This window comes from Pygoscelis adeliae, unplaced genomic scaffold (assembly GCF_000699105.1).
Source record: "Pygoscelis adeliae isolate BGI_AS28 unplaced genomic scaffold, ASM69910v1 Scaffold4, whole genome shotgun sequence".
In the NCBI taxonomy this organism is placed as follows: domain Eukaryota; kingdom Metazoa; phylum Chordata; class Aves; order Sphenisciformes; family Spheniscidae; genus Pygoscelis; species Pygoscelis adeliae.
The window spans coordinates 5,821,049-5,834,679 of NW_008824986.1; the positions used below are offsets into that span (position 1 = coordinate 5,821,049).

General features: G+C 36.8%; 1 protein-coding gene across 1 annotated transcript in view; it reads left to right on the forward strand.

The window, feature by feature from the left end:
• The window catches only part of CFAP46 (cilia and flagella associated protein 46), a 98,243-nt gene that overhangs the window by 8,491 nt on the left and 76,121 nt on the right, over positions 1 to 13,631 (forward strand). The window contains exons 4-9 of the mRNA XM_009326000.1: positions 600 to 724; positions 1,719 to 1,850; positions 4,338 to 4,402; positions 4,936 to 5,100; positions 11,629 to 11,752; positions 13,160 to 13,254. Coding sequence (XP_009324275.1) covers positions 600 to 724; positions 1,719 to 1,850; positions 4,338 to 4,402; positions 4,936 to 5,100; positions 11,629 to 11,752; positions 13,160 to 13,254 — 706 coding nt within the window. The remainder of the gene's footprint in view (positions 1 to 599; positions 725 to 1,718; positions 1,851 to 4,337; positions 4,403 to 4,935; positions 5,101 to 11,628; positions 11,753 to 13,159; positions 13,255 to 13,631) is intronic.

The window sequence follows — 13,631 nt, forward strand, 5'->3', positions numbered from 1 at the left end:
CGGCTCCTCGCCGCAGAGGGCCGCCGAGGTAAGAAGGTGTCAAGCGGTTGCGAGGCTTTGCCCGTCTTTAACAGTAAGTAAAATAAAAATCGCACTTTAAACACGAAAACTGCTTGATCTTAATCTGTTTTGTTTCTAAATACATAGAAAACGTATTCTTTCTCTGAATGCTTTGAACATGCTTCTTAGCCATGAAAAGAAGTAACTGCTATAGTGTTCTTCATTTAATCTAGTTTTCTTCCAGTCAAGTTTACTTCATATAAAAGCTTTAAGGAGCGAATCTCGAATTTCTGTGTCAACAGAAAGAGTCCTGTTGGGTTCAGGAAATGGTGAATCGGGCCTTCAGAGTAGTTTGCTTTCTTGTGTGCTAACATCAGTGATTTTAAATTGCAAGAGAGTTGTTAATGCTTCCTCTTACAGCTGTGGCTGACTTTGAACAACATTTGTTTGACATTATTTTCCTTAAACATCCATAATTTATCTCTGTAAAGGAGAAACGGGATGCCGTGTAGTTGATTTGATATGATGCAATCATGTCTTGTCAGTCCACCTTGAAGCATAAATTATCTGTTACATTCTGTATTCCTTTTTTCTTTCAGATGTTCAGGCTTTGAAGAATGCTTATGAGTTGATCAAATCAGCTAGTCAAGGAAAATCTGCACTTGACTCATCAGATAACTTCAGCACCGACTTGTATGTTTTATGTGCTGAACAAGCATTTCAGGTTTGGAATTTAGGCAGTTTATCTGTATTGAATAAAAACATTTATATGACATATTGTATTTACAGTTGTTAAAGTTACTACTTAAAAATATTCCCAGAAGTACCTGTGAAAAACATTACACTCTTCTGTTTTTGGAGAGCAATTGTTTAAATGTGCGTTTTCAGTTAAAACTCAGCCTCTAAATTACCACTTATTTATAATCAGTCAGCAAACTGTGGTTTGTGAAGTTTGTAATTTGACCAAAATATGCAAGGTATGCCATAGTAATATAAAATAGTTTGCCATGCCTGTTTTTTTGTGTTACAGAACACTAACATTAACAATTTGGTTATGACTCAAGAAAATGTGTTTTTGAACAGTCCCTGCTGGGCAAAAGAAGAAAAGGTGACATTCTAATTATGAAAGATTGTTGCTAATTGAGCTGACTTCTATAAAAAGTGGTAGAGGTTCTTAATTTTGAAGTATCTTTAAATTTTCAATCCATGGGTACAAGTGATTTGATTTCAAGCAGAGTTTCTAATAAATCAATTATTTTTTTTTCCAAGCTGCAAGCCACTCAAATTCTATCTGTTATCTGAAAATTGAGGTGCAGCACTGCCATCCATACAAAATCTGCAGGCTAATATCCGTCCTTTTAAAAAAAAATTCTACTAAGAATTTTGCCTTTATGTTAACAATTCTGTTAATGGCTATTAAAAAAGGAAACATTTTTTGTATACTGTAAGGGGTTCTATGGCTGAATGACTCAGGAGCTTTGTTAAATAAAGGAGCTATTTTTCTATACATTTGGAATGACGAAAGTCAAGCTTTAAATTTTAACGAATCTTAATGGGTTTGTACCAGATCTGATATGCAGCTTTATGGAATATTGTTTGCATACTGGTATGTAGTTAGGTGTTACACTTTGAGTAGGCATGCATTTTTAAAAACTAACAATTCTTAATTAAGTATTTGTTGCATTTTTAAAATATTAAAATGCTTTTTTTGGCCTTAGCTGGGATATCCGGAAATGAGCAGTGACTGTCTACAGATGTATTTTAAAGGAAGATTTCCTGTGAACCAGTTTCTTGGCAGAGCATATTTGTGTCAAGGCCAGTTGCACACTCCACTCTCTACAGATAATTTGGTGAGAAATTATGAAGGTTGCATTATATTAAGCCAGTTTTTAAGAGTATTTCTTCCTAGGTTTTTATGTATTGCTTTCAGTCATTTAAAATACACAAGGGTAATTAGGACTGTGGGAAAAATCAAAGGAAAATATATTAATGGGTAGTTTGGGACTAAACAAAACTTATCAGCTGAATTAGACTAATATTGCAGATACTTTGGGGAGGAAAAAAAAAGAATGCTAGCAAAATTTTTCAATTCTTTTAAAGTCAACCTTTTCACTTTTTACATCAATATGATACTTTCAGACCAAATTTAGCTGTAACTGGTAAAACAATTACCAGTTTTATTCAGGATCACACTAAGCATTTCACAGAATCATGGGAAATGGAGGACTAAAGGGGCCCTCAGAGAGGTTGTACAGTTCATTTCTCTTCTGTGGCAATGTGCTTCCACCACTTCCACCAGTAACCTTTCCATGTAGTACTTTGGATGTGGCTTTTCGAAATGAGAGATGAAGCTTTCTGGTAGCAACTCAGCAGGATACTTCCACTTCTAAAAGCTTCTGTGTGTTACTCTTCCGTGGTACTGTGTCTGTACATGATGAGCAGTTTTTACCTCCTGCTGGCATTGAGTGGGATCTGTTTTCTGTCTTCACTATTTCTCTTGTCCTCATACTGTGATCAGTCAGCTTTGACAATTTGTCAATGATATCTGACCCCCTAAAATGGCCTTAATAGGTGTTTGTGTTATTTGTGTTCGCAAATCTCCTTGGCAGATGTTGCTGTAGTTTCTTTGAATAATGTGTTTGAATTAACTTTCAAGCTAGAATCTTTTCCCTATCATGTTATCTGTACTTTCTCTGCCTTCTCTGAGCACATGTGCAGAACGACTAATCAGTGGTCCCTTTAAAACTTTGTACGCATTTGAAAAGTCTTTTCTAATGTCCAGTTAGCCTTTTATGTTTCTAAATTAACCAAACTATTCTGTGATGTTTTCTAAATCTCAGCCAAATTTTGCTGTTTTCTTCTTGGCTCTTGCTAACTTCTTAGAAGTTAAGAACCATCCCAGTATGTGCAATCCTAACTTGGTTCCCTTGTGCTGTGTGTTGTAATGTGCTTTTAAGCTACACTTTGTATCAGTTGTAAAGTTTTTCCACTGCTGTGTTCCTAGATCATTTATAAAGGTAGGAGTGACACAACGTGTCATGCTGTATGACTAGTAATCATCATTCACTTAGAAAAGATAAATTTGTCCTTATTTTGGTTTCCATCCTAAGGAGTCCTTGTTAGCTGATTAAGATGCTTATGTTCTTAAGGGCCAAGTGTAACTTCTCTGCTTTAGTATCTTATACTTCTCAGGCTCTTAATCCTGGTTTTCTATTTATCTAGGCAGTTCCCACTCATTGCTCAGTAGCCTTCTCATGCCAGTCCCAGAATCCAGTAAATCAATCCCAAGTCTGTTGGAGTTTTTAGTTATTCTGTTCTGTCTCACTATAGGGAGCCCTCCAGTGTCATCCCCTTCCTGCCCATCCACTTCCACCTCCGCTTTGCCATTTCCACTGCATCTTTCTCTTAGGCTTTCAAAAATCCCTTTTTATGATCCCATCCATCTTCTTTACACCCTCCCTTCAGGTATTTGTACATACTGATGAGATCCCCCGTGAGCCACTTTCTCCAGGCTAAACAGTCCCAGCTCGCTCAGCCTTTCCTCATACGAGAGGTGCTCCAGTCCCTTCATCATCTTTGCGGCCCTTTGTTGGACTCTCTCCACCGTGTCCATGTCTCTCTCACACTGGGGAGCCCAGAACTGGGCACAGTACTCCAGGTGTGGCCTCACCAGTGCTGAGTAGAGGGGAAGGATCACCTCCCTCCACCTGTGGTCAACCCTCCTCCTAAGGCAGCCCAGGACACTGTTAGTCACCTTTGCAGCAAGGGCATGCTGCTGGCTTGTGTTCAACTTGGTGTCCACCAGGACCCCTGGGTCCTCCTCTGAAAAGCTGCTTCCCAGCTGCTTTAATGATAAAAAGAGCATGCCTGACACACCATTCAGCTGACAAATTCTTGTTGGAGCTTTTCTGAAGAAAATAATACCTCAAGTTTTTTAATGGGACAAACCAATATTATTTTTTTTCCTGGCTTTGCTCTTGGATGTTTCTGAGCCTTCTTTGCTGAAAGCTTAAAAAGTATGCAGCTTTGCAGTTTTGGAAAATTTCAGTCCTGATAATTAAAGTTTAGAAGAAATAAAAGAAATAGTCTTAAATGAAAGACTATGGTGAAAATATAGTCTTAAAATTTGAAATCGGGAAAACATAGTAATAGTCAATGCTACTGATTTTTAGTTATTCTGTGTCTATGGCAGCAGCTTACTATGGCAGCGTGTTTTATTTGAGATTGGTCTGAAAATAAAAATTATGAGACGTGAACATACTGAAATAGGAAAATAATGTACTCATTTATAAAAGCCGTATTCAAATTGCATTAACAATTTTTTTGTTCTGTTCTAGGAAGAGTTTGAAAAGTTCGTGCTGTTTTTTATGAAGGCAATAGATTTTGCCGCCCATGATCGAAGGTAGGCCATACTGATAGGATTAACTCTTTAAATCTCAGGAAATGTTACTGAGTTAGGTTTTCATAGTTGTTTGTCTCAGATTTTCACTAGGTAGACTGGAGTTGTGTTGTTTGGGGTTTTTTTGCTTTTGTGGATTTTCCTTCCATTTTGTTACTGCACTTCTGTAACTGCTGTGAGTTCTGCAACAATATAAGAATACTGAACAGTCTTAAAGAGATGGGATGAATCAGCCTGTTTAAGGCTGGTAGGTACTCTGAGCATTTCTTCCTGTTTTATATTTATGCTCTGTAGAAAGAGAGCACCATGTTAGCTTATTTTAAGTGGTTAATTACTGGGTAGAGTGTAGTTGCAAGTTACCATATTCTTCCTGTGCTGTACTTTTGTTCCCAGCTCTTAGTCAGGATTGGTTCTTACCTAAACACATAGGAAAAGTTCTGATTTTTGCTTCCTAGAAGTGTCTTAAAATACTCTGTCTGTAATTTTATGTTTATCTAAGTCCATGAAATACTAAATGCTTGATTCTTGTTTTTCAGATACTATTTTTTGATATATAATGCCTCAGTTCTTTATTGGCAACTTGTGAGGCCATATCTTAAGCCTGGATTCCGCTATTGTCTTATTCCCAGCCTTTCTCAGATTGTTAAAGCGTTAAACCAAACAGAAGAGCAAGACAATGAATGGAGAGCAGAACTCATGATGTAAGTTCAATTGTATTTTTTCATATGGGCATTCTGTAGTCCTCTTGTACATGTGGCTGCCACCTGAGGTAGTCTTCAATAATGTATAATTCATTGGTAACATTGTAGATACATTTATTGTGGAAAGCTTGATTCATAACTTTTAAAGATATATAAATGTACACATCACATAAAAGGTGCTTCATTTTAATACTTACTTTGAGGTTAAAATTTTAGTGGCAGAGGCAGTTAGGCCCTGTGTCTGATCTGAATATCACAGTCATTTTGGATGTAGTGTTTGAGTCATTGCTTATGTGCAGTCCTTTTAAGTGAGGAGAAAGACAAACTCCCTTTTTCTTTAGAGAACTATTTTCTTCAGGTAAAGAAACATAACCTTTAAATAGATAAACAAAGATCTCTTCTGTCCTCTGATCTCTGAAGAGAAAGGAACAGCCTGGTAAGGTTGTGAGAATGTATTTAGGATACCTTCTAATTTCCTCCTTCTTCGTTATGAAGGTTTTATATATATTGACTTGTTATCTTTCTTACTATTTTTTTCCTCTTGTTAATCCATAACTGTGTGTTGAAGTGAGACTTTATGAAAAATCAGTGGGCAAAATACATATTTGTATTGCAAATACAACAATTAAGAATACCGAGATGAGTTGTCATCAGTAGTGATGTGGTTTTTATATGTCAGTCACATGCTTTAATGTACAATTTGGTACTGTATGGTTCTTATCAATGTAATTAGTTTAGATCAAGCTTTTTCCTTTCTAATTAGTATTATATCCAGTTTTCTTCAGTATTAAATTAAAGGCTGTCCCTGCTAATTTGGATATACTGCTTGGCCTAATATTTCAAAGCATAAATGAAATAGGTCTTTTTTTAACCAGTCTTATGCAAAATAAGAGCCCAAAAGTTATAAAAAGGAGAATAACTTGCATTAAACAAGGCTACTAAGATTTAAACCAACAGGTTTTCTTTCTGGGAATTAACGAAGGGAAATAGATTGTTATTTGAGAGTTAAACCTCCCAACAAGGTGAATTCACAGAATATCTTTAAGTATTATGCAAAAATTTTACAATTAAAAGTCTAATAATTTTTAGGGAAGAGATTAGTAATCTAGGGTTGGATAAAAATACCTGCCATATTTATGTCTGTCATAACTGAAATTTGTCAACCAATTTCATGTTTTATTTAGGAAATATGTAGGTTTTTCTGCATACATACTGTTCAGATGTGTGTATAGTGTAATTTACACAGAATTAAATAATTAATTCTAGTCAGAATCTTTAGCAATTGCTATTTCACTGAAGACAGTTCGTGGCTGAAGAAGTACGTTGTAATTATTTTCTCCATTTCAAGGACGTTCTTATTAAGCTTGACTGAAAGTCCTTATTGCTTGTATAAGGAAATGAAAAATGCAATGTGATTAAATGTAATTTTAAAAGATAGAATCATAGAATCATAGAATCATTAAGGTTGGAAGAGACCTCCAAGATCATCGAGTCCAACCATCAACCCAACAACACCATGCCCACTAAACCATGTCCCTAAGCGCCTCATCTACCCGTCTTTTAAATACTTCCAGGGATGGGGACTCAACCACTTCCCTGGGTAGCCTGTTCCAATGTTTAACTACTCTTTCAGTAAAGAAATTTTTCCTTACATCCAATCTAAACCTCCCCTGGCGCAACTTGAGGCCATTTCCTCTCGTCCTTTCGCCAGTTACCTGGGAGAAGAGACCGACACCCACCTCGCTACAACCTCCTTTCAGGTAGTTGTAGAGAGCAATGCTTGTATAAGGAAATGAAAAATGCAATGTGATTAAATGTAATTTTAGTAGATAGGTACAAATACAGTGTTTTTAAATAGACATGTATGTTTTTACTTTCTGCTATAGCTGCTGGGTTTTAAGTGACTGAATAAATTGATACTTTTTGATACATTGCCTTTAAATACATTTTTCCATAATGAGAATAGCAGAAAGGTACATGTTAATGTATTATGCAATGTGCTTAAATAATTATCAGTATATCTATTGAAAGTATCCCTGTTCATTTGAGCTATGTATGAATGGTCTCAATCTGACTTCCCATTGCACGTTGAATGGTGTTTATACGATGACAGCTGCACACTTATTTTCAGACATCATCAGTGGGTTGTTCAGATGGTAGAATTTAAATATTATTGTGTTTAAACATGGTCCTTCCTGCTAAGAAAAAATATGTGCAAAGGAGTTTTCTTCAGACAGAGTAGAGGGTTTTAGCAAAATAGTCTTGGAAACTATTTTCCTAGGAATATGGGATCCTAGTTAAAAGATTAGTTTTCCTTTAATTTTTTAGAATGTGAGAGCCTTTGACAATGGAGGTTGACTAAATCGCTTGAGTTAACAGTCCTGGGTTATAACAAAGCATACATTTTCTCAGTGAAAGGCCCCTGGTTCTGCCATCTTCACAGAACAGTTGAGGTTGGAAGGGACCTCTCAAGATCACCTAGTCCAACACTCCTGCTCAAACGTCTTGGTACAATGTAGTTGATATTTGTTGAGAGCAGTGTGTCATTTTTTTATGGAGTGGTTACATATATTTAAGGCTGATACTGGCTTCTTTTGAGGGTATAATTGTATAAATTATGTGTGTGCCCAGCTTATTTTGTCATTTTAATTAATCTAACCGAAAGGCTTAAATGATTAATTCCTGACTTAGATTAGATGTGAAGCTGTGCTGTGGAAATTTAGATCAATGGTAAATAAGATGTATAAGACATATGCTAATATAATCTGCTCAATGTCTGACAGCTGTTCACTAACAAGAAGAAATTTTATTGTTACAAATCCAGGCAAAAATAAGGTTCTAATGTTACTTTTGTTTAAATATAGTTGTAGGTTTACAGGTCTGATATTCAGAGTTAGACCTTTTGGCAGAGTTTCACTTGGGTTTAGAATCATAGAACCATTTAGGTTGGAAAAGACCTTTAAGATCATCAAGTCCAACCATTAACCTAACACTGCCAAGTCTACCACTAAACCGTGTCCCTAAGCACCACATCTACATGTCTTTTAAATACCTCCAGGGATGGCGACTCAACCACTTCCCTGGGCAGCCTGTTCCAATGCTTGACAACCCTTTTGGTGAAGAATTTTTTCCTAATACCCAATTTAAACCTCCCGTGGTGCATCCTGAGGCCATTTCCTCTTGTCCTATTGCTTGTTACCTGGGAGAAGAGACTGACACCCACCTCACTACAACCTCCTTTCAGGTAGTTGTAGAGCGCAATAAGGTCTCCCCTGAGCCTCCTTTTCTCCAGGCTGAACAACCCCAGTTCCCTCAGCCGCTCCTCATAGGACTTGTGCTTTAGACCCTTCACCAGCTTTGTTGCCCTTCTCTGGACACGCTCCAGCACCTCAATGTCATTCCTGTAGTGAGGGGCCCAAAACTGAACACAGTATTCGAGGTGCGGCCTCACCAGTGCCGAGTACAGGGGCACGATCACTTCCCTACTCCTGCTGGCCACACTATTTCTGATACAGGCCAGGATGCCATTAGAACAAAATTTAAAGCGTCTGAGCTGATAGTATCTGATTTGCAATCTCTGATTGCAGTTCATATTTTACTGAAATATACATTTTAAGAGAAAGAGTTATCTGTTGGATAATTTCAAGTCTTTGCTAGTGAGAACAGATGTTTCTGGATTGAGCAGCACATGTGGGCTGTCATGGTTTAACACCAGCTGGCAACTAAGCACCACTCAGCCACTTTCTCACTCCCTCCGCCCCCAGCAGGATGGGGCAAGAGAATTGGAAGGGTAAAAGTGAGAAAACACGTGGGTTGAGATAAGAACGGTTTAATAATTGAAATAAAATAATAATAGTAGTAGTAGTAATAATAATAATAATAAATTGTAATGAAAAGGAAAATAACAGAAATAAAACCCAAGAAAGACAAGCGATGCAAATGAAAACAATTGCTCACCACCAACCAACCAGTGCCCAGCCAGTCCCTGAGCAGCAGCCCCCCTGCCAACCTTCACCTCTAGTTTTATTGCTGAGCATGACGTCATATGGTGTGGAATATCCCTTTGGTCAGTTGGGGTCAGCTGTCCCAGCTGTGTCCCCTCCTAACTTCTTGTGCACCCCCAACCTACTCGCTGGTGGGGTGGTGTGAGAAGCAGAAAAGGCCTTGACTCTGTGTAAGCACTGCTCAGCAATAATGAAAACATCCCTGTGTTATCAACACTGTTTCCAGCACAAATCCAAAACATAGCCCCATACTAGCTACTATGAAGAAAATTAACTCTATCCCAGCCAAAACCAGCACAGATATTCATAAGTCTGTGGTCACTAAGGAAAAGTACTGTTAGAAAGCAACCTAGTCAACATGCAGACAGATTTATTGCATCTTCAGTATTTAATGTCAGTGAAAGAAACAGCAAATAATATCCAAAAACCTCAGTAAAAATAAATCACAAGAGAAATAATGTTGGTTGAGCAGAAAATTACTGTTAATGGGAAGCTTTAAGACTTAGAATACACAGTGGAACTGAACCAAGGGTAAAGGTATCTATTTTCACAAGCTATTCCAAAAGTTTAAGACAAGTTCATTACATAGGTACTATGTTGCTTCAAAAAGATAAACCTGACAGCTGCCATCTGGAATAATCCTGACAGATGATGTCTAGAGATATAGCACATACTTTAGGATTGCAAGGCAATTCAGGTGGGAAGGGACCTCATGAGATGGGTAATCCAACCTCCTGCTCAAAGCTGGGTCAGCTGTGGGGTCAGGCTTAGGACTTTATCCAGGCAGGTCTGGAAGCAGTCAAAGATGGAGACTGCACAACCTCTCTGAGCTGCAGCAACTCTGCTTGACTGTCCTTATGGGGAGAAAGTTTTTCTTTATTACCACTCCGAACCTCTCTTGTTTCAATGCACACCCATTGTCACTTGTCTTCCTGCCATGCACCTTAGTGAAGAGCCTGGGTCCGTCTTCTCAGTGACCTGCTTCCCTGTAGGCACATGCCTCCGCGATCTACTGTCTGTGCTCCTGTTAATACAGCCCAGGATGCTGTTGGCCACCTTTGGTTCCAGAGCACACTGCTGGCTGGTGTTCAGCTGGCTGGCCACCAGGACCCCCAGGTCCTTTTCGGTAGATCTGCTTTACTGAATTTTTTTGAATGCTTTCACCAGGCAGAAGGCCTGGGAGACCTTTCTGGTGAAGACTGAGGCAAAGGCGGCATCAGGTCTCAGCTCTCATCTTCTATTTCAAAGATTATAAGGAATACAGAAAGTTAGAAAATACGTATTTTTATAATACCCGATTCTGCTAGTAAATTAATTTGTTGTTGGTAATTTTACTTTTCGAACTGAACTGAATGTTTTTTCTCCTAAGCAAGATTAAAATGGAAGTCAAAAGAAAACCCACAATCAACCCAGTGCACTGTCAGTGCTATTATACATATTTGCATTATTACCAATTATTTGATAATAATTTGATAATAATTGGTAATAAATGGTGTATCAATATCAATGAATTACCATTCTTACATTTCCTGAATAAAGCTGGAGCATAAACCTTGAGATATCTCTACTGAGATAAACAGTTTTATGTGCAGGATGGAGTGTCCATGTAATTTTTCAAGGTCAGACAACCTTTCCTCAGAGATGTTTTGGTCTGCTATTCTACAGACCATTTCCAGTTCCTGTTACACTTCTGCCACAGTTTTTTCTGTTCTTTTTGTGAACTTTTCTATTTCTTTGGTCTATGACTGATGGTTTATTGCTATGCAGCATTTTCTTTATAAGCTGAAACTGGAGGGAAATAAATAAGTAACAAAACATTCCAAAGGGTATGCTAAAGGTTATCTAGTATACCATGCATGCATAGTTTTTTTTATAACCAAACATACTTTTGCTGAGGTATTGATGAGAACTAACAAGTGTACACAATGTGTTTGTGTTGTGAAACTAATGGTAGCATTTATTTTTTCTTACATTTGTATTTTTTTTTTGAATAATAATTATTATTATTGTTGTTGTTGTTGTTTTAATTTATTTCATAGAATCACAGGTTCTTTTTCAGTTAAATCAGATAAAGTATTGAAAATCCAGTAGATATGTTGCAGTTCCCAACATGAATAGTTTTCTTTTGCTAGATGGCTTTGAAATACTAGCCTTTCCAGTAGGTAAGGGAGAATCTTAGAATACATGTCACAGAAGTGTTTTTCTCATACAACTTTAAATAATTAATCATTTTAATTCCAGGTGTCCTGTTGAGAAGAGTTTTCACAAAAATCTCCTTTTCCAAGATCATTTTTGTGATCTGCAATAAATGTATGTTAACAGCTGTGTATATCTCCAGAAGAAACAAAGATGTAGAAGTTAGAGGATCTCTTTTGTGTTGAGTCAATGCTTTATAGCATTAATCGCTTGTACTGCTTTTAGGGGTGGTACCTTGAATATAAAGAGTTTCTTGAAAAAATATAAATAAGAATTATTTCAGAAAGCGTTAATAAATACTTAATACAAATATTTATTTGATCTGCAGAAATTTACTTGAGTGCTTCCTTGATGCTTCAAAACTGAAAGAAGCAAAAGAGTTTTCATCAACTGCAGCAGTCTTTATTAAGGAAAACGTTCCAGATAAATACTCTGAAATATTTTCTCTAATGGTAATGTTGTGTAATATTTTAAACTCCCAGTAAGACAGGAGCTTTCTCTATATTTCATAAGGTCATAGTTATAATTGTTAAATATGTTGTTTCCTTCATTTAAATTTTGTGAGCTACCAAATGATATAGTAGATATGCAGAGATTTTTACAATTTGTGTATTTTTGATACTATAAGCTAAAGAGCACCCTACTGCTCTGTGTTATTTTAATACAACATAATATCATCGGGATAGCTGTTGCTAACCCTAAAACTTCTATTTGGGAATAATTACTATTAACACTGAAGGTGTAGTGGGTGCAACTTAATCTGCCTTATGCCATTGAGCATATTTAGCATCTGTTGACTTTTCTCATGCTGATAAATACTTAAATGACCCAGCTCGAACCCTATAAATAGTTCTGGGAATCGGAGCATATGACAATAGTTCACATTTCTTGTATGCCCTTAATCTGGGAAATAAGAGGGTGAAGACTAATGTGGCAAAAGCAGAAATAGGCAAATAAAACTTGGAAGTTGTTGCATACAGTCGTATTTTCTTTCATTCTGTTACACTGTCTATTGTCTTTTTCTGTCCACTCCCAATCACTGCATTTCAAGAGCGTACATTTATAATATAAAGCTCTCTAACATTTGAATTAAGAGAACCAATGTACAACCTTCCAGAGGTGCGATATTAACGAAACAATAACATTTAGGCAAGGTTGAAATGACATTTGTATTTTTTAGCGGCAGTGTTGAGCAAAGCTATTTGACAGTGGCCTTAAACAGAAGAATAAAGTAGTTCTAAAATTGTTCTTGGGCTATGTGTCTCAGCAGGGCTACAGAAGTATGATCCACACTATTGAGTGCTTTAGTAACAGCGTAATTAAGTCCTGCAAAACTTATTGTTCCAGTACAGCTTAAGTAATCAGTATTGATTGCTATGGGCAGTCAGTGTGAGAGAGTCAGAAGGATGTGCACATGTTTAATGTGTAACTCCACAGTTAAATTGAAGTAACTACAGTTTATTGTCATTTCTTCATAATATTTTTTGTTATATATTTTATTTTTACAGATAAATTTGAATAGGGCTCATTTCTCATAGCTGGATGAGATGATTTCAGAATGAGTACTATCAAAAGGTGTTATTAAAAATGCATTAATTAGAATTCTAACTCAGATGTTAGTTCCACATTAAGATTTCTGCTAATAGTTCTGATCTTCACTATGTGAAGATTAGTATAGATCTACTAGGTGATCTTTGTGGTATCTATGCAGAACAACATAGATTATTGTAGTAGCCTCACTACCCTTAAAGTCCATGAAAAAGCCTCCGGTCAACACACCTGCTTTATTTTAGCCCCGTTGAGTGTCTGTCCTTTGTTTGCTTATTTAGTCAATTAATAATTAAATTGTTATTTTATAGGTATATCACAAGCTAATGGATATTTCCCAGGTAGAGAAGGAAATACAAAATTCCATCCATTTTTCAGTTATTTATAAAATGCAGATGTTAAAATTGTAAGTATTAAACTGTATCCTTCCACTTGTACTTTGATGCTTGATAGTACAGAGGTAGGGTCAGGTTCTGGTATCCAATATGCCAGTAGAAAAATCTACCACAAAGATTAGTTTCTCAAACGGAAAACTGTAATGACAGTTTGGGTAGTAACTGTCAGGCCTGTCTAGAGAACAGCCTCAGCTAAAAAGTGAGATAGGTCTTGGGGAATGTAGGGAATAGTGTGTTATACAGATATTCTCAGGTGAAAGAATTTAAGAGATTGAAAGACATTTCTGTATGCAACAGATTGTGGTTCTGTACACAGGTCATGTATAAGAGAGTAAAGATGAAGTGGGGAAATCACACCTAAAATATAATGCATGAATTGCAAGGATGG